A 21,992-nucleotide genomic window follows, 5' to 3' on the forward strand; every position below is an offset into this window, starting at 1 on the left:
GGAAATCTCTTTTAGCGACATGGGTGGAGAAGGCAACGCGAGTGAAGATTCGATGCAACGGATTGGCGGACCTGAAGCCAGGCGCGCGCCAATAGTGTAGATTCTCGTGAAAAGCTCGATATCCGCAGTGTTACTTTGCTTCCCAATAGATATCCACCTAGACAGGAAAACCTACCAGTCTTTTAACCCTTTAACCCTTTAAGGATGGACAGGCCTCTCATGAGAATTGACATTGTTTCACGAGGATCTTCTTTTCATAATTATGCAAGGTGGCAGCCGACTCTCTAGATAACCCCTTGCTTCTAGCACATCCCTCTGTGGATGGTACCAAGTTGACTTAGCCAATCAGATCTCAAAGAATAGATGCAGTTGGCCTATATATATAGGCCAGGCCTATTTCTTCTCTTTATTATTCTGCCTGCACGTGCATCTGGGACTTGATGGAGCGGTAACCTGCGACGGAGCGCGAGCGGCACTCGCATGTGCGTTTTGAAACGCACCGCATTGACAGGCTTGGTGCCGACAACCTGCACGCGAGCGGACGACAGTCACCAAGCGCCGACCCGGCAAGCAAGCGCGCAGACCAGAGCAGAGCATGGCGGAGGCGCCCGGCGGAGACGAGGCCCTCAATCCGTTCGACGCGCCGACAAGCGGCAGAGATCCCTTCCCTCCCTTCGAGGCGGCGCTGGCCGATGACCAGCCGACGGCAGCGGCGACGGAGGAGGAGAAGGAGGAGAAGGAGACCGAACTCGAGCTGCAGGGCGCTGGCTCGGCGCTGGACTGGAGCATCGACACGCTCGCGGAGCTCAAGCCGGTGGTCTTCTCGCCGCTGCCGCAGCAGAAAGAGGCCAATGCGTCGGGGACGCCGCACGGAGCCAGCGGGTTCTTCGAGGATGAGAAACAGTACGAAGTGCTGCGAACGCCGCTGCCGGCCGCGCGGCCATCGCCCGACGTAGCTTCAGCTGTAGGCAGGAGCCGAGCGACGCCGTCGCCGTCACCATCGCCGCCGCTGGAGCTGCACCGGCGCTGCCGAGAGACCATCGCTCGCTGCGAAGCGAGGCTGCGCGAGCGGCAGCGCAAGATGGACAAGTTGCAGGCGGTTCTGCCTCCCCCGACGCCAAAGCGCTCGCCGCGCCATCGATCGAGTCACCCGCGTGCAAACCCTCCGTCACGGTCGACTCCGCCGCGCCCAGCGAAGCGGAACCGGCTGAGCGGCGTGGCGACGCCCAACAGCGACTGGAAGTCGCCCAGCACGAGGCCGCCAATGTGGTCGGCGTCGCCCATTGCGATGGTCGGCAGCAGACAGCCGCGGTGCGCCACGCCGGCCACGCTGCAGTTCGACGCGCTGACCCCATCGCCGCTGGTCAAGACGCCGAGGAGCTCGACGCAGCCCAGCTCAAAGCTGCGGCTGTCCTTCGGGCTCTCGCCCATCGCATTCCCATCCCCGGAGCAAGTGCAAGCGGAGAAGATCGAAAGCGATGAAGACGGGAATGACGAGGAGAAGGACGCCAGCAACGAGGACACTCTGCCGCTCAGCTCAACGGAGGAATCTGCGGCCAGCGTTTCGCCCGAGTCCGAGAAGGAGAACGGCGAGCATCAAGCTCAACGTGAATGTGGCCGTCAGCAGCAGCAGGGCTCGTCATCATCCCACGCCTCCGCTGGCCCTTCGGTTCCCGCAGCGAAGAAGTCGGTGGCGCCGGCGCGGAGGCAGCGGGCCTTCATGGAGGCGATGGAGGCCGAGGCCCGCAGTAGTGAGCCCAGCAGCAGCAGCGGGAGGAGGTCGGCACAAGCAGCATCACCGTCTTCCATTCTGTCGCTGTACCAGGAGGCCAGGCGGCTAGGCATGACGGACCCGCAGGCCCAATGGCAGTACGTCCAGACGTTGCGTCAAAGCGACCAGAAGGAGCGATAACATGCTGCCTGTTAATTACTAGTAGTGGTAGCGTAGCAAAACATTCTTCTTGTAGAGTAAACGAGCAATAACTTAAGTCTCCTCTCCGCCGCGCTCAGTTCGCTTTGGGGCTGGAAGTCGTGTGGCTGCGTCGCGACACTAGGCGCCGCTGCACGCGGAAGTCTCCGATCCAGTACCCGTCCGAGCGCAGAGCGTCCTCCAGCCTCTCGGAGCTGCTGCGCCGCACGTACGCGTCCTGCTTGGATGCGAACGTCGCGCGCCGCGACCGCTCCTGGTGCTTGACGACGCCGGCCATGCCCGTGTCAGCGCGGCGTCGGGGCACTCGGCGCTTCCTCTCCAGCACGTCTGCGTGGCTGCTGCGCGAGACCGGCATTCTGGGCGGCGACCGACTGGACCTGCGGTCTCCAACCGCCGACGAGGACCGCGGGCGCGTGGCCTGTCGCCGCTGCAGCTCTCCGTCTGCCGTGTTGCGGCGCGTCCTCACGTCTGCGAGGCTCTGGCTGTGTCTGGAGGCGGGGGAGCTGGCGCGCGCCTTGACGCTGGAGGGCGCCCCGACCTCGCTGTCGTCGTCCTCCGATTCCGTCTCGGAGGGGGGCGCCGTCGCCACCTTCTTGAGCAGCACCGGCGGCAGCGTCTCGGGCGTTACGGGGGCCACTGCTGCAGTCGCGGAGGCCTCCTCTTCCTGCTCTTGTTGTTGTTGTTGTTGCTCCTGCACTTGTTCTTGCTGCTTCTGTTGCGGCGGCCCCTGCAGCTGCTCGGCCGGCGGCGCCTGGGGCACGCGCGAGCACGAGTAGAAGCCCTTGGCGTAGCGCTGGCGCCTCGAGTCCACGAACCACAAGGCCAGCGCCGACGCGCAGGCCGCCAGCGTGTAGCGCAGCGTCACGAGCTGGACGAGCAGCACCGCGATGCGCACGATGGCGGCTGTCAGCAGCAGCAGCAGCGCCGCCAGCGCGGCGCCGGCCACGCACATGAGGCGCAGCCCCATCTGCCCGTTGTTAACTGTGTCGACCTGCGCTCGAGCGGTCAAATAGAGAAATGAGGAGGAGGGCGCTGAAGTTGCGGGGTCGGTGCCGCGATGTGTGACTCGGGTACAGCGTGGTGCAAAGAGTGGGACGCTCGGAAATCGTGGCGAAAAGCCTGTTGACCATCGACAAGGCGAATCGCTTCTGTAGCTGGCTTTTGTGCCGAGCCTGCACTTGCAGGGCTTGTACATGTACGATAAGGCCGCGAGCGCATGAGCAGCGCGGGGCTCTTCTGAAGGAGCGATTCACGCCGACGGGCTGAGGGGGTGAATCTGATTTGGTTGAACACGGAGCTAGATTCTCCGCGCCCAGCACACAGCGCTGCTCCCCGTCCCCAATCGCGGGCAAAGGCGAGCCGCAATAATAAGCGTGGGTGAATGTTGCTGTGCGTGGGCCGAGACATTTCTGCCGACAAGAGCACGACTGACTGGCAGACGGCGGTCTCGCCGTCCGCTCGAAGGCGCGAGCGCGTGCTCGATCGCCTCGACTCGGCGCTCAAAAATGCGTCGGCGCGGAGAGCACTGGTGCGCAGCGCTGGCACCGAAGCCACCCGAGTCGGGTGGCTTCGGGTCCCGAGCGAGCGACCGGCGGAAGCGGTGTCACAAACGAGATGGTGGCGGGAACGCCGGCTGCCGCTCGGCGCTTCTCTGCATTGCAGTGACAGAGAATGCCGTGGGGCCCCGATCTTGGGCCGCAGCGAGCAGCCCCGCAGCTCGGTGCCACAGCTTGGCCGATCTCATCCTCCCGCCGCCGCGAGCAAGAGCGAGAGCGAAACGGTAGAAGCTGCGGCGATAAGCCCCCCGTGTTCCTGGAAGCTGTGTGGCTCGCGTTAAATGTCTATATCGGCTGGAGTGCCGCCGAAACGCCGGCGCCAGCTGGCCCCGAAAACACGATGCGGCCTGCGCGCTGTTAGAAAGGGAACTTGCGAGGCGTTACTCGCCCGCATGGGGCTTGGGGACAGCCTCGATACTAACAGCAAACTCGCGCGGACATCCTGGCGTGAGTCGACCTCAACTGGTACGCCCGCCAGAAAGTCGGCGGCGGCGGCGACTAACAGACGCAGGATGTGAATGCATCGAGCAAGTTGCCCGCCGGCAACCGCCTTGATTTGTGTCAATGAGGCGCACGCTCTTGCGCGCGTACCATAATCCTGGTACGGCCTCCTGACTGTCTGAATTGAGTTCTATTACGAGTAATTATGGTTGGACTGCGATAAAACTTAGTATATAATATGCTTTTAGCTAATTTTAACGCGTCCGACTCCAAAAGGTGGTTCGGTTGGCAGCCCCATCGCTGACTTCCCCGTGAACTCCAAATTCTTCTTTCTCGAGCTTAGGCAGCAAGATCCCACGCGATTCCCGGTACCAGGGTTCAACAGGGTAGAAGTGCTCAGCCACTGTTTTTGGAATTGTGACTCCGCTCATACGGGGCTGTGATATAGTCGAAGCTTGGTTTTGGAAGGGGCAAAAGGAAAAGTGATATTGTAACCTAAAGCCCATTCTCTCTTGTACTCTAGACCAGCTACTCACTTCCTGGCTACTCGTTGTTGAATGCAGTTGATAGTTGACGCGTCGCACCGTAAAGTTTACTTGCAGCCGTCTCGTAAGTCGTCCCGTATTGTACCCGACATTGAACAATGTGCCAGGAATTGTAACATCCGAGGCAAACGACCGTAGCGGACTCAATTCTTGGCCGACAATACTGCTGAGGGGTTCTATAGATAGCTAAGTCTGCCGACAACGTGAATAGCATAGGCCGAGGATGCCCACACACTTTTCAGTTCACAAAAGTTGGAGTCGAAGCACGAGTACACCCCCCCCGGAGAAGCGCATGATTGTGAATGCGTACAGGTTTTTCGAAGCGCAGAAAGCTGAGGGGCTTTTCAAAGGCACACGGACAAGAGAATTAGTTGGCACATGCCTGGACTGTCACCCCAAAACTGTTGATTCAGTGATGAGGGCGGAGCGCGAGTCCCCCGGCACCAACTTTGAGGTCAGTTCTGAGCATCCATTTCATAACTGCAACATAGCTGTTAACTCTAAAATTTAATTTTTGTACAAAGACAAACGACAGCAACAGAGGGCGTGAGCGGGATTATGATCTCACAGAAATCGAGCCAACTGGGCACGGTCATCTACTGTACTACACGCCCCCATACCACCCAACACTCCAGCCGATTGAGTTAATATGGGGGCTTGTAAAAAACAGAATCGCCATGGATCCACCTAAAAATGGTAGTGATGCTGTTGCCAAAGTGCTGCAACAGCTTGCAGCTATCAAACCGGAGGAATGGCTGGCGAGATTTCACCATGTACAGGAGATAGAAGACCAGTACCTCGAAGCTGCAGATGATTTCGAAAGTTAATATAGATATTTATGTGACAGACGTCAAGTTAAAATGGGATAGACCCGATACGACAACACGCTTCCTTTTTTCTTTTCTAAGCATATGATCTAGACTCTAAGCCAATCAGATAGCTGTATATTGTTCAACCCGATTCCCTAAACTTGCTGCGTTTGGAGTGGCTGTTTTCGAGCGCTTGTAGCTTCTAAACGGCTTCGAATTGGCTGAAACCGATCTCGGAATCGGAATCTAAATGCCGGATTGCACCCTATATCTAAATGTCGATATAGGTTTTTCCAGAATTAGTACCTCTTATGCTCACAGACATTCTGGCACATTGTTCAATGTCGGGTACAATAATACGTACTTGTAGCGTAAATTATATACAGTAATATATATTAACGTTATTATCACGTCAAAACAGTCATGTATATAACGCAATGCGTTACAATGGCCCAACTGACGCCCTGTTTGGGTTAGTCTCGCTGTACCGTCGACGGACAAACTTCATGTTTGCAACGACTGATATTTTGCTACCGCGCTGGAAAGACAACCAATGTACACTCAGTGTCTGGTTCTGCCTACGGGGAATCTTCCTTCTCGAAATATGGCTTAATCGCAATCGAACAGCGTTTCAAGCTTCTGTAAATCCTACCAGCCAGAGCAGGTATCCTTCACCGGTTTACTGTGCACCTTCGCACTCTTTGTCGGTGGTATCAAGCATTTCACTCTCGAAGACAGAACTGCAAGCAGTGACAAGTTACATGGTGACGGCCTATTACCGTGTACACCATTTCCCAATCAAGTTGACAAATATCCCAGCCAGGCTGCGACAGCATGCCAACTTGAACGATTTGGCGGAGCATTTCGGGCCAGAATGAAGTCATTGACCATGGATTACCACCGATGTACCGTTTTATCAGACAAAACAACGTGTAGAGCCTTATACCACAGCAATGGTAATACCATAGTCCATAGTCGTTACGATCAACTTGCGGCCCTCCACTGTGCGGCCACGATAGCGCCAACAAGACAAAGTTTGTTCAACTTTATGACCAAGGGTTTTGATCCCTTTTGCGATCAGTATCTCTTGACGACTGAAGGGCAGCTGGTACAGCCTCCCTCTATGCATCTGCGAAGCGGGGCTGCTGCCACACATTGTGTGGCACACACAACGCGCAACGAAGAGACACACGCGTATCTTAGATGGTCGCACCTCAATCAGCCAATATGCAGTTCCTCGCACTGCTGCTGCTAGTGCTGGCCGCGCGGCTCGCGCGGGGCGTAGACGATGGCGCCGAGCAGACTTTATCCATCGCAAGGCTCCAGCGTGACCCGCTGCTGGACGCGCCGCTCGGGGACTTGCTACTGACGCCGCTGGAGGGCGACGCGGCGGCGCAGCAGGACGCGCGACTGCAGAGCGCCTTCATCCAGTGCCGGGAGCTGGGCGCGACCTCGCTCATGTACGAGAGCGGCATCGACGCGAGCGGAGTCGCCTCACCCCCGCTGGACGCGAGCGACGTGGCCTACTGCAACCGCCTGCGCTACGTGCGACACCAGCGCCAGCACTACCGAGGCGTCCGGCGGGAGCTGGCGGCGCAGACGGAGACGCCCGAGAGGCGGCAAGAAGTGGACAAGAGGGCGGCGGACGACGTGAGCTTCCAGGAGTTCTTCGAGCTGTACGCGGAGAAGGCGCGGCCGGTGGTGCTGCAGCTGAAAGACGACGCCCGGGACCCAACGGCGCAGCTGCTGGGACTCGACGATGCAGAGGAAGCGGCTGCTAGTCCGAGCGCGCTGGAGAAATTTCTCAGTGTTTGTTTTGGGGGTGACACGCAGCGAGGAAGTACTGCTAACGACCGCATTGAGACGAGGCCGTTGCGGGTGGAGGATGAGGCGTGCGCGGCACTGCTGGAGACAACGTTCCGCGTTCCGATTTACATGACTCACGACTACGTCCAGCGCACCAACGCGTCGCGCGAGGAGGCTTTCTTGCCTGTTATTATAGAGCTCCCGCCTGAACTCGATGCGCCCGAGAGCGCGATGGACATCGTAGCGTGTCCGTACGGACTACACATGCTGGCGATGCCAATTGGAGACGACACGGTCAGCGGTGTGCGCGTGTCGCTGTTTGACCGCAAATTCGAGCCGATAGCTGCGCCGCCGTCAATGCGTGACCAGCTCCGGGAGGTTGCTCTCGGTGCCGACGCGAGTGTCGCCTCCAGCTCAGAAACTACGGTGCTAGATGCTGACTTCTTCCAGCAAGCGCCGAAACTGTACAGCGGAGTTGAATTGGAGCCTGGACGCAACGTGCTCTTCGTTCCGGGCGGTGTCGTCTCGACAATGCGACCGCTAGCTTCATCGTCGTCTTCACGAGCAGCGAAAGTGCTGCGTTTTTGCTATTGCGATGCCGCGAACGTTAAGGATGTCAAGCAAGCTGCTGGTGTCGACGCACTGCGCATGACAAGTGACAATAAGGACGAGGCTGTGTATGGGCTACTGCACGCGCTCCAGTCCCCAGGCTTCGACTCCACCTTCTCTCGCCGCCCGACAAGTAGCGACACTAGCTGGAGCACTTTCGTGAAATGGCCTCGCGACCCCGCGTATCTTGCCAGGAAGAACCGAAGACACAAAAGTGGTGCCAACGGTGATGACCAGGAAGGCGAAGAGGAGCAGCTGTCACGTCGTGAGCGCCTCAAGCAGTGGCAGGATGATAAGCGGTGGGAGCGATACATCGCGTCTCTTACCTTACCTGTCGCGTGGCCGCCTATCGTTGTTAATACGACTCGTACGACGGCCACACTGCGTTGGCAGGAGCTGTACCAGCCGCTCAAGCACGATCTTACTAGCTATGGATACGAAGTGAGCTGGAAGCGCGAGGAACACGATGGCAGCGCAACGGAGGAGCCGCCTGTGAAAGGAGAAGTGGAGAGTGCCGTGAGTGTGACTCACGACCAGCTCACGCGCAGCAGGATGCCGTCTACACTTTTCGGCGACGACTTCGACGGGCGCGATCTGGAGGCTGTGATCACGGGCCTACAGGCCGAGACGGCGTACTCTTTTTCAGTGCGTTTGATAGTGGGAGAGGCCCAAGGTGCAGGTAGTGGAGCTTCACGCCGCGTCGTCACTAACCCGTGCGCTCCTCCTTCTCGTATTCGTGGTGTTCCGGAGGTGAGTGACCTGGACGAGACTTGCTTGACCCTACGATGGCTCGACGCCGAGGACGACGGTGGTAAAGAGATTGAGCTGTACCTGATATCAATGGAGAAGTTGCCGGAGAAAGGAGAGCAGGGAGATCTCAATTCAGGCAGAGGGGCGGACAACGGAGCGCTTGTTCGTGAGCACGAAAAGGTCATCGCAGTGAATTCGAGCGTCGGTAATGGCCAAGTCACCGCAGAGAGGTTGAGCTCCGGTGCGCTATGGCTTTCATCTAAGGTATGTGCTCTGTTCCCTGGGGCAGCTTACACGTTTCGTGTTGCAGCGATGAACGTGCTGGGGGCTGGGTTCTGGAGCCACCGCAGTAGCCGCGTCGAGATTGCTCCGCGCCGCCGCCTCGCTTCGCTGGAAAGCGGAAACACAGGCCAACTACTGGCCGTCCCGATACTGAAAGGCGTGGGAGACCCCGGCTACACCGTCGTGAGCGGAGTCGACATCCTCTCGCAAAGCGACCTGAGTGCGCTGATCACTCAAGACCCGCACCGCATCCTGCGCGCGTCTGGAGCCCAGGTCGAAGACGCGGATCTGCCGCGCATAGTGCTCTCGGACGTGAACCAGCAAGTTCAATTGCTGTCTAGCAACACGAGCGAGGGGGGCGTAAAGGTGGAGCGCTCGTTCGAGGCGTGGGCGAGCCACCACAGCCCACAGCTCTTCGACGTGTCGGCGGAGCTGGTGCTGGCAGACCCGCCGGACGCCTCGCAGCCGCTGCGCAACGCCCACGCCGCCCGCGACCGCGTGCTGCTGGCAGTGCGGGGCGGTGTCCCATTCGTCTTCAAGTTGCACTTCGCGCAGCGTGCCGGCGCTCTGGGTCTCATCATCGCCGACGCGGATGGGGCGTGCGGCGGCGGCTTCGACCAGAACTGCGTGCCCGGTGCTGACAGGAGACGCGGCGAGGGCTTTGCAGCGCAGGAGCGGCACGCGCTGTGGCGAGAGGCCCACATCCCGTGCGTGTTGGTGCTGCAGGACGCGGCGCAGGAGCTGCTCGCGCGGCTCGGAACCGCATAGCTACACCGTACACATGGCTACATTGTAGTGTGTAATACACGATTGACCGCGAAACGACGCGATCCAAACGGGATGTAGCCATGTCCGGCGTAGCACGCAGCATTCAGTTCAACTTCGAGACAGGCAGGCAGGCTCTGGCCGCTGAGTAGTGCACGTCTATTTGACGCGGTCGACAGCTCTCGCTCGCTCTGGACGCTGCGTCAGCGCGAGCGCGAGGCTGTCTCCGTCGCAAAGCAGAGCGGGCCTCGCCGCCATACCTTCGCCACGCCCGAGAACAGCCAGCGGCTCTACCGCCCTACAAAGCCGGGATACGGTATCTTGCGGTCGGTTGAAGAGTCCGCTTCCGCTGGTAGTCACCCGCACAAGCTCACCGTCATGAATCCGGGGCGGCCTCCACCTCCGGGTGCCATGCAACAGGGTGTTTCGGCTGGGCCCAATACCAACGTAGCTCAAGGCGCGGGCAATGGGGGTGCAGCCTCGCAGGCGGATTTGACAGAGTGGCAACGAGATGAGCACGCCAGGTTCATGCAGGCGCTGGAGATCTACGGCTCGAGACGGACGGGCGACGAATGGAAACTCATCACGAACTTCGTGGGCTCGCGCACCATCGAGGAAGTGCGCTTGCACGGGCGGCAGTATCTCCAGCGGTTGGTTCAGCAATTGCCACCTTCTCCCGAGGCGGCGGCTGCAAATCGCTTCTTGTCCAGCGCAGGCAGCCAGAATGACCCCAACAGGCAGAACTACCAGGTACCCAGGGGCGTTGAGCTCCAGAAGCCAAGAGGTGGCAAAGGAAAGAGGCCTGCTACGCAGCCGGGGCTCCCGCTTGGCGGCAGCAGCGCGTTGAGCGCCGCGGCACTGGAGTGTGCGCAGTCGATGAGTGTTCAAGCCCCGATACAATTTCACAACCAGTCACTACAGCCACTTCCACCACAGCACCAGGCTGGGACCGCTGATCCGCGACGGAACGGACGGAGGTCGAAGCCGTGGACATTCCAAGAAGATAAAGCATTTGAAACAGTGCTGGCAGATTGGGCCGGCAGCAAACCGTATTCCTGGGCGAAAATCGCGGCGGCCCTGCCCGGAAAGACTGTCAAAGATGTGCGCAGCCGCTACGATGAAATGGTGGGAGAAATTACCTGTATTGAGTCTGGGGAGATCCCTGTCCCCGATAGCTCGGCCTTGAACAGCGTTCCTAGTGGCCCTGCTGCTGGTCGGCCAACCTCCATGCTAAGTCGGCGTGCAGTTCCACCGCCACCTATCGAGGTGCCGCCTAGAAGTGTAGGCAAAGGTGAGCTCTGGGGACAAACGAGATATTGTGTGTGTGCTAGCATCTCATAGAAATTTGTGTATTTGCATGCGATTAGATGGAGCGGTGGGGGTCTTTCCACCAGGTAGTAGCACTCGAAGCCAGAGAGGCTCTGCAAGCGGGATTACTATGCTCAGCCCGACGTTCCTCGACTTGCTGGCGAATGAAGCTGAAAGCGAAGAAAAGTCACCATTGCCGGCACTGCCGATGCCGTTCCCAGGACTAATGAACTTGCCATCGCCTTTGTTCTCGCCGACATTGCTGCCGTCAGGATCTCCTGGCTTTTTCAGTCCTGGTAACAAGAAATCGGCAGCTCGCGGCCAACAAGACAAAAAGTTTTCGAGTCTAGAAGGCTCGAGTGTCGCCAAGATGGAAGATATAGAGGCAGGACCAAGAGCATCAGCAGGTAAGAGCGACGACCCGCAGCGCTCCACGACTCCACGGATATGGAACGACTTCCTGGCCGACGATTTTAAGTTCGATGACCCGCTTGGCTCAACACCCCGTCATAGCAGTAGGAAAACACCTCGCTCGAAGGTAGGCGAGGGATCCCCAACCACCAAGACGTCCAAGAAGAAACCAGGCCAGGAAGATGTCGAAATGACCGATGCCTCAGCCGCCTGAAAAGAAACAAAGGTGCGTGCTAGTTAGGAGTCACTCTGTGGTGCCGTAGTGGTTAGCTTGCAAGATCACACGCATGAGCGTCAAGTGATAAGTTCTATGGTATTGACACCGCGCCTTCAGGACTTCCAAGTTGAAAAGCCAATTGCTTGCTACCTACAACCTGCAGCTACGGGGGTCGATCGGTTATCTACTATTCTCTACCGTCCTACTCGCTCGTCTGTGCCTACGACTAACTACTAACTACTGCCTACTGCTACTCCTACTGCCGTCACCCCACCAGCCGCTCTCTCAGCTCTACCGTCCGTCAGCTTCTACTTCGTAGCCTCCGTCGTGGTCATCTTCATCGTCTACTTCATCATCATCGTTGGGTCTCCTACATCAGATATGGGAAAACACGACAGCAGCAGCTGCTGCACCACTCGCTCTCTCTACAAGTTGAAGCGCGTGGTGAGGAACTGCCGCAGGGGCTCCGGGAAGCTCGCGAAGTACGCGGCCCAGTTTTCGCCCAGGCTCGTCTTGAAGCCGTGCACGATCTGGTACAGCATGTCCTTCAGCTCCGCGTGCTGGATCTGCTGACCCTCAAGCGAAGCGATGGCACCGCACATGAACATGAAGTCGGCGACGATGCCGTTAGGGTTCGCCTTCACCATGTAGCACAGACCCAGGAAGCAGTGTTCCTTTTCTTCCGGTGCGCGCACATGGGCAAGCGCACGGCACCAACGCTTGGCAAACTCCTGCAGGTGAGGAGCCACAACGTTGGGGCACACGTAACCGAGTCGGCCAATCGTGATCGCGCAGTTCTCCACAAGATTGCGCGGAAGCTTCGGGCGGTTGATCATGCCGATCAGGCGACCCAGGCAGTTCTCAACATAAGGCTCCATCTCAGCGCCGATGCGAATAGCAATCTCGCCCACAGACCAGCTTGCGTTGTTGCACACAGTCGGCAAGTCCGGGTCGATATTTTCGATCAGTACCGGCAGCAGGTCGCCGAGACCGGGGCGGAGAATGTTCGGTGCGTGCTTTGCCAGGTCGCCCACAACGCCCATGGCACTCTGGCGGACGTCCATCACGTCGTGGCGAACGCAGCTCATAAGCAGGTTCAGGATATTCGATCCCGTCAACAGAGCCTCACTGTTGCTCTGCAGGCCCTCAATCATGCCCGAGATCAGGTCTAGAGCGCAAACGATGAGCTCCGGGTCGCCCTCATCGAACTCGGTCGGGCTTTGCTCAGACATGGCGTCCGCAAGCAGCTCGTTCTCAACAATACGCTGGCAGCGCACATACACGTTCATCGCGAACTCCTGGAAACCGTTGCCCAGCGCCTGAGCCACAGGCGCCAAGCACTCGAAAAGCGGCAGAATCTCACGGCTACGGTCATCCAGAGCATTCCACTTCGCAATAAGCGGCGGCATCAGAATCTTAATCAACTCAGGGTGGTTCAGGTGCTCACCGATAGAGTCCGCGAGCGTTCCAATGGCATCGTACAGAATAAGAAGATTCTTCGCCTGGTATTTGCCAAAGGCGAACATGAGATTCTGCAGGATAGGATTCAGGTACGGCACCAGCTCTTCGCGAGCTTCCTCCTCCAAAGTGCAGAACGCAGAACACGCCGCTTCTTGCACCTTCTTGTGTTGGTCGAGAATGCGCTTCAGCATGCCCTCCACAAGCGGCTTGAAGAGCGCCTCGTGGTTGCCCTGCTCCACCACCCACGTAGCATAGCGACTCAGCGTCCAGCACGTGATGCTACGGATGAGTGGTGCCGGGTCCTCCAGCTTCTGCAGCAGGAACGGGTACAGCTGAGGCAGGTGTGGGGTGATACCGTTGTAGCAGCCGTCAGCGATAGCGCCAAGTGCCAAGATTCCGCTCTCCACGAGAGGCCACGGCTGCTCCTGCGCAAGACGCTCCTGCAGTAGGGGCAGCAGCGTCGGAAGGATGTCGTTACCGTAGCCGTTGGCGAGGTTGTCCAGGCTTGCAGCCGAGCAACGGCGAAGGTTCCACTCCAGCAGCGAGTCGTCATCGTCATCATCGTAATCCTCGTCGTCGTCATCGTCGTCGTCGTCCAGACCACCGCCCTCGTGGCCGCCTCCAGCCTTGCGGTGGAAGATGGGCTTGATGTCCTCCGGTCGGTCCGGCACGTTTTCATCCTGGTTCTGCTCCTCGGCCTCGAAGTTGGCCAGGTCCTCCTCGCTGTACACCATGCGCTGGAACAGCAGCGGCACGATCTGCGTCAGGTAGGGCTGCAGCATGTGCTTGATGTCGTTGAACTCGCGCAGGTCGCAGAAGGAGGCCCAGAACTCGCAGGCCTCGATGGCCACGTTCTCGTCCTCGTCCTGGTTGGCGCGCAGGATGAACTGGATGATGCTGTCCAGGTGCGGCACGAGGTACTGCACGCCCACCTCAAGCAGGATGACGATGCTCTTGCACACGAGCTTGCGCACGTCGTTGGACGGGTCCTGCGTGAGCAGCGAGATGCCCGCGAGGAAGTTCTCCATCTGCACCACGAGCCCCACGGGCATGTAGATGAGCACGTTGTTGAGGCACTCGAGCGCGTCGCGGCGGAAGTTGGCGTTCTGGTGGTGGAAGTACTGCAGCAGCTTGGGCACCAGGACGTTGAGCGGGCGGCTGGGCGAGTTCTCGAGCTTGGCGGCCGAGTCCTCGCAGATCTTGACGAGCGCGCCGAAGGCGCCGGCCACGGCGTTCTCGTCCTGCTGCTCCAGCAGCACGAGCAGCGCCGGCATGAGCTCGGGCCACTCGTCCAGGAAGGTGTACTGCGACACGAAGGTGGTGACGATGGAGCCTGCGGCGTTGCGGATGGGCGGCAGCGGGTCGGCCAGCACGCGCAGCGTCTGCGCGCGGATCACGGCCAGGATCTCCGTCTCCGTGGGGTTGAGCGCCGCGCCGGCGTCGCGCGCCTTGATGTTGCGCTTGAGCAGCAGGCCGGCGAGCTGGCGCACGTTGGGCTCGGCGGCCTGCGCGGAGCACAGCAGGTGCACGAGGTAGAGGTTGAACTCGAGGTTCTTCTGGAACTGCTGCAGGCGCTGGTAGGACTCGCGCTGCACCTGGTTGTTGGGCACCATGTAGGCCTGCAGCAGGGCCACCACCTCGTTCAGCAGCGCGGGCTGCGGCTGCCACGTGTCGCTCATGCTTGTGTGGGGTCTGGAATGGGTCTGGGTCTGGGTCTGGTCTGGGTCTGGCGGAGGGGCCAGGGGCTTTTTTTGGGGCGGGAGATGCAGATATGAAGCGGGCAAATGCAGGGCCAGAGGACGGAGACGGAGACCGCGGAGATTCCTGCGTGGAGCTGCTGCTTGGGGCTGCGGGGGGAGGGAGGGGGGAGGAGGGAGGCCTGGATGCCGGGGGCGGAAGAGCGCGGCGCCTTGCTGGGAGGAAATGAACGAGCTTCTCCACCAACCGCAACTGGCGCCCCCGCGCCATTGGCTGGATCGGAGCTATTTTGGACCAATCACGGCGGCGTTTAGATGGACGACAGGCCTGAGTCAGCCGTCGAGTTGATCTTGGTCTTCTTCCTGCACACGCCCGAGTCTGTGCGCGGTTCACATGCCAACTGCAAGCGTCTAGGTGGTGCTTGCAGGCTGCGAGGCGCAGCATGAGAGACGCTGTCGCGCCGGTTTCCAGGCAGTGACCGATTCGGCGTTACATTTTCTTTGTTATGGTTAGAGGCGTTATCGATTTCAACGCGCTCGCGTGGCCCAATGGATACGGCGCTGCCCTCCTAAGGCAGAGATTGCGGGTTCAAGTCCCGCCGTGAGTAGAATTTCTTTTCCCTGGAGCGCGCTGTACCGGCTAATTATGCCCCAGGCAAAGCTCTCAGGAGGCCAGCTTACAAACGCTACAAAGATGGAGCTGGTGCCGTGGATTGGTTGGCGGCGAAAAGAGACTCGGCAAAGTGTTTGTTTCAACCGTTTGGTTCTTCGACGGAAGGCGCCTCGTGCAACTACATGAACTCCGTTTTGGGTTTTCTTAGTATTGTACTAAGAACCCCTGTAGCATGTCTACGGTTATCTGAGTCTAGCACAAAGTACTGAATATCTTCCGTTATCAAGTCGCTATGTTCATGTAAACGTGCTCTCAATATGGTTATCTGCTGCGAATGAAGTTTTGTGCTGAATAAGTATTTCCGGAAGTACAGTAATCGTCAGCTAATGCAGTTTAGACTGCATGTCGAAGTGCCAGCAAACCTAAAGCTGCCATCCTCTCACCGGTGCACGCTCTTGCCCCGTATTCGTGCCACAGCGCTGTTAAACTGTTTGATAGCGTATACGACCAGCATTCTCCTCGTTTCCCACTGGCCAAAACGCTTCGATGTCCGCGCCAATCGCAGCGCGGCGGCGTCCGAGTCCACCGTTGCCAAGTCACTCATCGATTCCCTGCGCGGAGCTCACGTCGATCCGATTCCCATGGCCACGTCCGCGCCCGCCAACGCCAACGAGCAGTGCGTGGGCCCGCAGTCTGAGCAGGCCGGCAAGGCCGACGGCTGCGCCGGCTGCCCCAACCAGAGTCTGTGCGCGTCGGGCGCGGCCCGGCAGCCGGACCCGGCCGTGTCGGACGTGAAGCAGCGGCTGGCCGGCGTCAAGCACAAGCTGCTGGTGCTCTCCGGCAAGGGCGGCGTGGGCAAGAGCACGGTGGCGTGCCAACTGGCCTTCGCGCTGGCCGGCCGCGGGCTGCAGGTGGGGCTGCTGGACGTGGACATCACGGGCCCCAGCGTGCCGCGCATGCTCGGGCTGCTGGGCCAGGAGGTGCATCAGAGCGCGGCCGGCTGGTCGCCCGTGTACGTGGACGACAACCTGGGCGTCATGTCCATCGGCTTCATGCTGCCCGACGCGGACGACGCCATCATCTGGCGCGGCCCCAAGAAGAGCGGCATCATCAAGCAGTTCCTCGTGGACGTGCAGTGGGGCGAGCTCGACTACCTCATCATCGACACGCCGCCGGGCACGTCGGACGAGCACATCAGCATCGTGCAGTACATGAAGGAGGCCGACCTGGACGGCGCCGTGGTGGTCACCACGCCCCAGGAGGTGGCGCTCAGCGACGTGCGCAAAGAGCTCAACTTCTGCCGCAAGACCAACATCAACGTGCTGGGCGTGGTCGAGAACATGAGCGGCGTGCAGCGCCCGCTCAGCGACGTCAAGTTCGTCGGTGCCGACGGTGACGACCAGACGGCGGCCTTCATGAAGGTGGGGGCGGCGGTCTGCTTGTTGCGCTGCTTTTCTGTGGGATTGAGACTAATTCTCTTGTTGTTGATGTGTGTCGGCTCTGCAGCTGCTGCAGGAGAAGGCGCCGGAGCTGCTGCAGCACTCGGTGCGCATGGAGGTGTTCCCCACGGCCAACGGTGGCGGCGAGGCCATGGCCAAGAAGTTCAATGTGCCGTTCCTCGGCCGCCTGCCGCTGGACAACAAGATGACGGGTGCGTGCGAGGAGGGTGTGTCCTTCCTGGAGGAGTACCCGGACTCAGTTGCGGCTCCGGCCTTCAGCAAAATCGTGCAAGGTATGCTTGGTGTTGTCAATCAGATGTGTCTGTGAGTTGGCTGTGCTAATTGACCTTCGTTTACCTACTCTGCTGTGCAGATCTTGTTGCATCCTTGGAGAAGTAAAACTGTCGCCCAGAGAAGGTTGCTAGATACAACTAACCTCAACGTACGGACGTACTTTACAGCTCGGGGGAAAACAAGAAAACGTATATATGCACACTTTAGCAATTTATTTGCCCCGAACGACTTGCGGGCACTTCCTTCTTTACTTGTTCGACGACTGCACACGGGAGGAAATGTGGACTGGGCCTATTGCTGAAAACATCCTCCTACACTTGCGCTAAGGTACTGTTTCTCGCGGGTATGGCTCTTTCCCTTTACTGCCTTGAGAACGCATCTATTGAGCTGGACACCTGCTCCGTGTTGAGCAATACAATGACGACGGATACGTTGTCGGACGAGCCCGACCGAATCGCCAAGTTCGCAAGCGATTGGCTTGCTTGCTGTAGGAGAGAGTTCGCAAGAAAGCAACAACATCAGATGTGTCGCCCACAAAGAATTATGGGGGCGCTCGTACCTTTGCTGAGTATCCTTCGTTTAACCTGTCGGCGACATACTTCACCGCTTCCTTGCTCTTGATTGTGTCCCACAAACCGTCGCACGCCAGAATAAGGAAGTCAAATTCGGGCGTGATCTCGATTTCCTGCCACGAACCATTGGGGTTAATCTCTTGCCAAGTCGCCCACTACAGTTAGCCAGATATCGTCTTACCTGACACTCAGGCATCGAGATAACCAAATCGCCATGAAACACGCGGCCATGGCCCTCAGGGAAGGCCCAGTATTCATACTTCGACAAAGCCTCGCCCTTGTAGTCAATGTCGCCGATAGCGCGAGAAACGGCCAGCTCGCCGTTTACCCGGTAAATAGTCACCCATTTAACAACTCGCTCTGCTCGCTGCTGAATCTCCGGGTCGCTCAGATCCATTGAGTGCAGCTTGGACAACTGCAGCTCGCGCTCCTCTTTCACCCAGCCTCCCTGAGATTCAATGCGCCTTCGCTCGTCTTCCCGCCCGGGCGTTTGTTCTTCAATGATGTCCAATGCCTGGCCACCGATGCTCACCACCGCCCTGCTGTCTCCAATGTTTGCGGTAATTAAGCGGTTGCCCCGAATCAGAACCACAGCGGCAGTAGTGCCGTCGTCCAAACTCTTTGTGGTGACCAAACAGGAAACTTTAAGAACCATGATCCATAACCTAATGTGAACACGGAGCGACGTACCTCCTCTTCAGCCTTCGCAAGAAATTCCTTGTCAATGCGTGCAAAGCACTCCTCAAAAGCTAGTCGTGTATCCGTCATAAACGCATCGTGAGCGGTCAGATAAGGTACCAGTCGCTGGTTTGAGAAGGTTGCAGCCTGCAAACATCGACGAAAGGTTTCAAAACGAGAACGTTTTACACGCATGAAGAGTAGCGACGTACCCGAACACCGCTATGGCCATCAAACAAAGCATAAAACGATTGCTTCTGATGATGAGGCTCGTCATCCTTCAAGTGTGCGTTGAGATCTGGGATACAGCAGCAGACATCTTCCATGGCTGACCGAACGCCTAGTAAAGATGTCACTCCATGAACGTCATCACCCGTGGAGTAGCTCGAGCTGTCCTCGTTAAAGGTCTCATGAAATGAATCGCGGCTGTTAATAGAGAATGATTCAATTGGCTGCATCTCCGCGAATCCTTCTCTTTGATGCCGGGGCACCCAACGACCTGCAGTGGGGGCAGGTGCAGGCTCTGGGGGAGGAGACAAGTCGACCGGAAGAGGAGGCGGTGAAGTCGGTTCTGCAGCACTACGGTTGCGAAGATACCGAGGAATGTACTTGCCAGTCGCGACCGGGGGCGATGATGTCGGCATCATAGGCGGGGTCTCAGTGGCTGTTGCAGTGCTTTTGCTCTCGGCAGCTCCATCCTCCCATCGTCCACCTAAATGCAGATGTCCATCGTGATCGGTGCTCTCTTCCTTTGATTCAGCGATTGAACTTCGCAGTACCGGTGGCGTATGGTGCTCCGGCACATCATCCATCGGGTCAAACGCAAACATCAGTGGGCTCCGCGGTCCAAAACTTCCAAATGCAAGCGGGCTACTGGCCCGCCGAGGACTTGTCCGCGACGATGAAGAGCCATCACCTCCCGTCGATTCATCGGAAAAGCTCGTCGAGGCGAAAAAGCCTCCGCTTGCACGTCCGCGATATAAATCATCAACAGAGGCTGCCACCGGAAATTGGTCCATGTAATCCTGATAGTCGAATGACACGCTGCGATTGACACGAGACATACTCTGCTGCAGAACCACCCCATGGCAGACACAGACAAGTTCGCTTGTAGGTGAGTACATTGCATTAATCCAGCGCAAAATAGCAAATGAGCCGTGCCGTTAGAAGGCAATATCGCACGTACTCTTCGAGATAAACTATTGCAAAGCCGGTTCGGTCGATGTTCCGCCTGACAGAACGTGACCAAGCATCGTGACACTCAGCCATCGTAACAGTTGTCAATAGGATGCCATCAGGTGCGCACCTGGGTCCGCGATAGTGCAGACACGATGTTTGCAATGGATTTCTGGAAATTAAAGAGCCACTCGTGCATCTGCAGAACGCACAAAAAAATTAGGTCACCCAGGAAACACCGCCGCAAAGTCCTCGCACAACCTTACCATGTCTTTTGACTCGGCTCGCAGGACATACCGCCGACTCTCCATGCGGATCTGGAAGGCAGCGACGCCGAAGTCCTTCTGCGAGAAGAGCATATGCAGGTGCAAGTTAGCAACGAGGAGACGCGGTAGCCCGGCCGAAACAAACGTACCGCTGTGGTCACCGAGTCGATGTTCTCCATGGAGATGACGCCGCAGCACGTGTCGTCCGAGGGTTTCTGCTCCTTGACGTCGGTCTGCGACTTGTAGTAGAAGAGCTTGCTGTCCTGCATGACGAACCACCTCCTCTTCCAGAGCTTGGCGTCCTCCGAGCTCTGCTTCTCCAGGTATCCCTCCATGAACGCCGCCCTGCCACAATTAATTAATTAAACCATTAGACATGAGGTAATAAAAACAAATAAGACGCGGCAACTTACTCGAGGTATCGGGTGTATCCATCCATGGTCCTCGGCCGGAAGTAGCTTGTTGACGTCATCGCGCCGCCTGCCAAGGTTAAGCCACAGCACCGTAAGCTCGAGCGGCTAAAGTTGCTGCGCCCCAGAGTCCGCGCACGCACCTGCGCCCTCCAGGTCGTCGCCGTCCGACGACGAGGACGACGAGGACGACGAGCGGCCGCCCGCGCGGTCGAAGAAGTGGCGCGGGAAGCTCGAGACGCGCGCCGGCTGCGTGTTGGGCACGGGGATGGCGGCTCCGGCGGCCTCCAGCTGCGCCGTTGGGGCCGTCTCGGCGCGCTCGCGGTGCGCGTGCGACGCCGGAGGCGCGTAGGTCTCGTCGCGCGCCGTCCAGGGCGCGGCCGGGGGCGCGTCGCGCTGCAGCAGCCGGCGGAGACTGGCCATGGTCTAGTAGCAAGATTCGATTTGCGGGCTGTTCCCCTTTGCGGGTACAGACCGTCACGGTCTCGTTTATTCCCGCACAGAGGGTTTATGTGCCCCGGCATGCTTACTCGGGGAGTTTTCCATCGTAATAGTTGGGAGGAAACCATCACCAAGTGTATTACTAGACGGGAACGTAGTCGTTTTTAGAGGGGTATTATGGATACTATAACTATCGAGAGCGTAGTTGAAGTGACAAGGACCACGGCGTACCCTGGCCGAGTGCCAGAACGTCCAGCCGCCGGAAGTTTCTGCAATGGATATGGCGAGCTGCTTGCGGGGAAGTTGCCTGTGTCCTGGAACAGCCCACTGCCCCACCCCATCGATCGGCGCTTACCGTCGATACTGCTCTTTAAGTAACACGCAGTTTTCCCCGGGTTGTCGTTCACGAAGGTATACCCGACACAGCCAGCCGTCTGCGTGCACTTCTCGCAGCAGTCCGTGGGGTGAAGACCGTACACGACACCCAAGTCATTGCCGTAGAAGTCGACGTCCGTGAGCTGAGTCGAGCAGTGTCTGGGGGCCTTGATGCACTGGTAATATCCCGTGTTCCACGGCTGGCAGTACGAGCCGTACGGACAGCAGAGAGACCAGTCCTTGTTGCCGCAGTAGCCGCCCACCTGCGTGGAGCACGACGAGGTTCGAGGAGACGTCACCGCCGCCGACACTGCACCGGGGATGCTCTTCTTGGCGCCGATGGCGCTCTTCAAGTAGCAGTGCGTCTTGCCGTCCCACGAAGCGTTGACGAAAGTGAAGGCCATGCAGCCGAGGGTGTCGGCGCAGCGGTTGCAGCATTCTTCCGGCAGCAGCAGACTGGTGATGTCTGCGATGTCGTTCCCCCAGTAGTCGACACCGGCTTCGGGGACGCCGCGCTTGGCAGGTTGGGAAACGCACTGGTAGTAGGCCGGGCTCCATGGCTGGCAGTACTCACCTTTTGGGCAGCAGTTCGGTCCGATGTTGCTATTGCCGCAGAACTGTCCGGCACCGGCGCAAACTTCTGCCACCTCCTGGAAGTCGTTATCAGCGTAGGTTCCTGATGCTAGTATTAGAGCGAAAAGAGCTCGGAGATGCGGGGCTACGAGCATTCGATGTTGGCGGGGAAGGAATGGCAAGTGGATGGCAGGTCACCGTGGAGAGTTTGAGAAGTGGGTATCATCGAAAGCTCGGACAACCTCGGCTATGGCTGGGTTAGCCTGGTGAGTAATGGAATCCTAGTTGAACGCAGAAGTGGGAAATTCTTCCCGCCAACGTCTGACCCTATAATCATTTCATACTTGAAGTACATTTAGTTTCGTGAGTCGCTTCTCTGGGTTTCATCAATCACTTCTGGTGTCTTCACTTTCTTCTGCGTTCAGAAGTGAAGGGCTTGAGGGGAATTCTACGTCTGACCCCAGAATAATTTCATTTCATACATTTTCTGGTTTCGTCACTCTCTTCTCCGTTCAACTAGGATTCCATTACTCACCAGGCTAACCCAGCCATATCCGAGGTTGTCCGA

The 21,992-nt window shown here is 58.3% G+C and overlaps 8 protein-coding genes across 9 annotated transcripts; 5 read left to right on the forward strand and 3 right to left on the reverse strand.

Annotated features, from left to right (window-relative positions):
* Window positions 1–595: 595 nt before the first annotated feature.
* Window positions 596–1,912, forward strand: IUM83_18473 (uncharacterized protein; the record flags this gene model as incomplete). The annotated part of the gene is made up of 1 exon (XM_067943475.1): window positions 596–1,912. One exon carries the CDS (start codon window positions 596–598, stop codon window positions 1,910–1,912), a length of 1,317 nt encoding a protein of 438 aa, XP_067795612.1.
* Window positions 1,913–2,006: 94 nt separating this feature from the next.
* Window positions 2,007–2,897, reverse strand: IUM83_18474 (uncharacterized protein; the record flags this gene model as incomplete). The annotated part of the gene is made up of 1 exon (XM_067943476.1): window positions 2,007–2,897. The coding sequence occupies one exon, from the start codon at window positions 2,895–2,897 to the stop codon at window positions 2,007–2,009; it is 891 nt and encodes a 296-aa protein (XP_067795615.1).
* A 1,990-nt stretch (window positions 2,898–4,887) lies between these two features.
* On the forward strand, window positions 4,888–5,299 carry IUM83_18475 (uncharacterized protein; the record flags this gene model as incomplete). The annotated part of the gene is made up of 2 exons (XM_067943477.1): window positions 4,888–4,926; window positions 4,997–5,299. 2 exons carry the CDS (start codon window positions 4,888–4,890, stop codon window positions 5,297–5,299), a joined length of 342 nt encoding a protein of 113 aa, XP_067795616.1.
* Window positions 5,300–6,508: 1,209 nt separating this feature from the next.
* Window positions 6,509–9,496, forward strand: IUM83_18476 (Immunoglobulin-like fold; the record flags this gene model as incomplete). The annotated part of the gene is made up of 2 exons (XM_067943478.1): window positions 6,509–8,687; window positions 8,757–9,496. The coding sequence occupies 2 exons, from the start codon at window positions 6,509–6,511 to the stop codon at window positions 9,494–9,496; spliced, it is 2,919 nt and encodes a 972-aa protein (XP_067795614.1).
* A 375-nt stretch (window positions 9,497–9,871) lies between these two features.
* IUM83_18477 (transcription factor DIVARICATA-like) lies at window positions 9,872–11,426 on the forward strand (the record flags this gene model as incomplete). The annotated part of the gene is made up of 2 exons (XM_067943479.1): window positions 9,872–10,784; window positions 10,861–11,426. The coding sequence occupies 2 exons, from the start codon at window positions 9,872–9,874 to the stop codon at window positions 11,424–11,426; spliced, it is 1,479 nt and encodes a 492-aa protein (XP_067795652.1).
* A 428-nt stretch (window positions 11,427–11,854) lies between these two features.
* IUM83_18478 (transportin-like protein) lies at window positions 11,855–14,569 on the reverse strand (the record flags this gene model as incomplete). The annotated part of the gene is made up of 1 exon (XM_067943480.1): window positions 11,855–14,569. One exon carries the CDS (start codon window positions 14,567–14,569, stop codon window positions 11,855–11,857), a length of 2,715 nt encoding a protein of 904 aa, XP_067795632.1.
* Window positions 14,570–15,841: 1,272 nt separating this feature from the next.
* Window positions 15,842–17,038, forward strand: IUM83_18479 (nucleotide-binding protein 1; the record flags this gene model as incomplete). The annotated part of the gene is made up of 3 exons (XM_067943481.1): window positions 15,842–16,621; window positions 16,707–16,932; window positions 17,013–17,038. The coding sequence occupies 3 exons, from the start codon at window positions 15,842–15,844 to the stop codon at window positions 17,036–17,038; spliced, it is 1,032 nt and encodes a 343-aa protein (XP_067795650.1).
* Window positions 17,039–17,292: 254 nt separating this feature from the next.
* On the reverse strand, window positions 17,293–21,579 carry IUM83_18480 (protein phosphatase; the record flags this gene model as incomplete). Of its 2 annotated transcripts, none has more annotated exons than XM_067943482.1 (14): window positions 17,293–17,418; window positions 17,493–17,618; window positions 17,687–18,124; window positions 18,196–18,330; window positions 18,396–18,847; window positions 18,926–19,250; window positions 19,370–19,414; window positions 19,490–19,558; window positions 19,626–19,703; window positions 19,775–19,970; window positions 20,039–20,105; window positions 20,179–20,461; window positions 20,708–20,745; window positions 20,832–21,579. In XM_067943482.1, 14 exons carry the CDS (start codon window positions 21,577–21,579, stop codon window positions 17,293–17,295), a joined length of 3,126 nt encoding a protein of 1,041 aa, XP_067795627.1. The 2 variants fall into 2 exon arrangements, with proteins under 2 accessions (XP_067795627.1, XP_067795628.1); XM_067943483.1 differs by having other exon boundaries at window positions 18,926–19,253.
* Window positions 21,580–21,992: the final 413 nt, after the last annotated feature.

This window comes from Phytophthora cinnamomi (genome assembly GCF_018691715.1).
Source record: "Phytophthora cinnamomi strain GKB4 chromosome Unknown Contig20, whole genome shotgun sequence".
Classification (NCBI taxonomy): Eukaryota; Oomycota; class Peronosporomycetes; order Peronosporales; family Peronosporaceae; genus Phytophthora; species Phytophthora cinnamomi.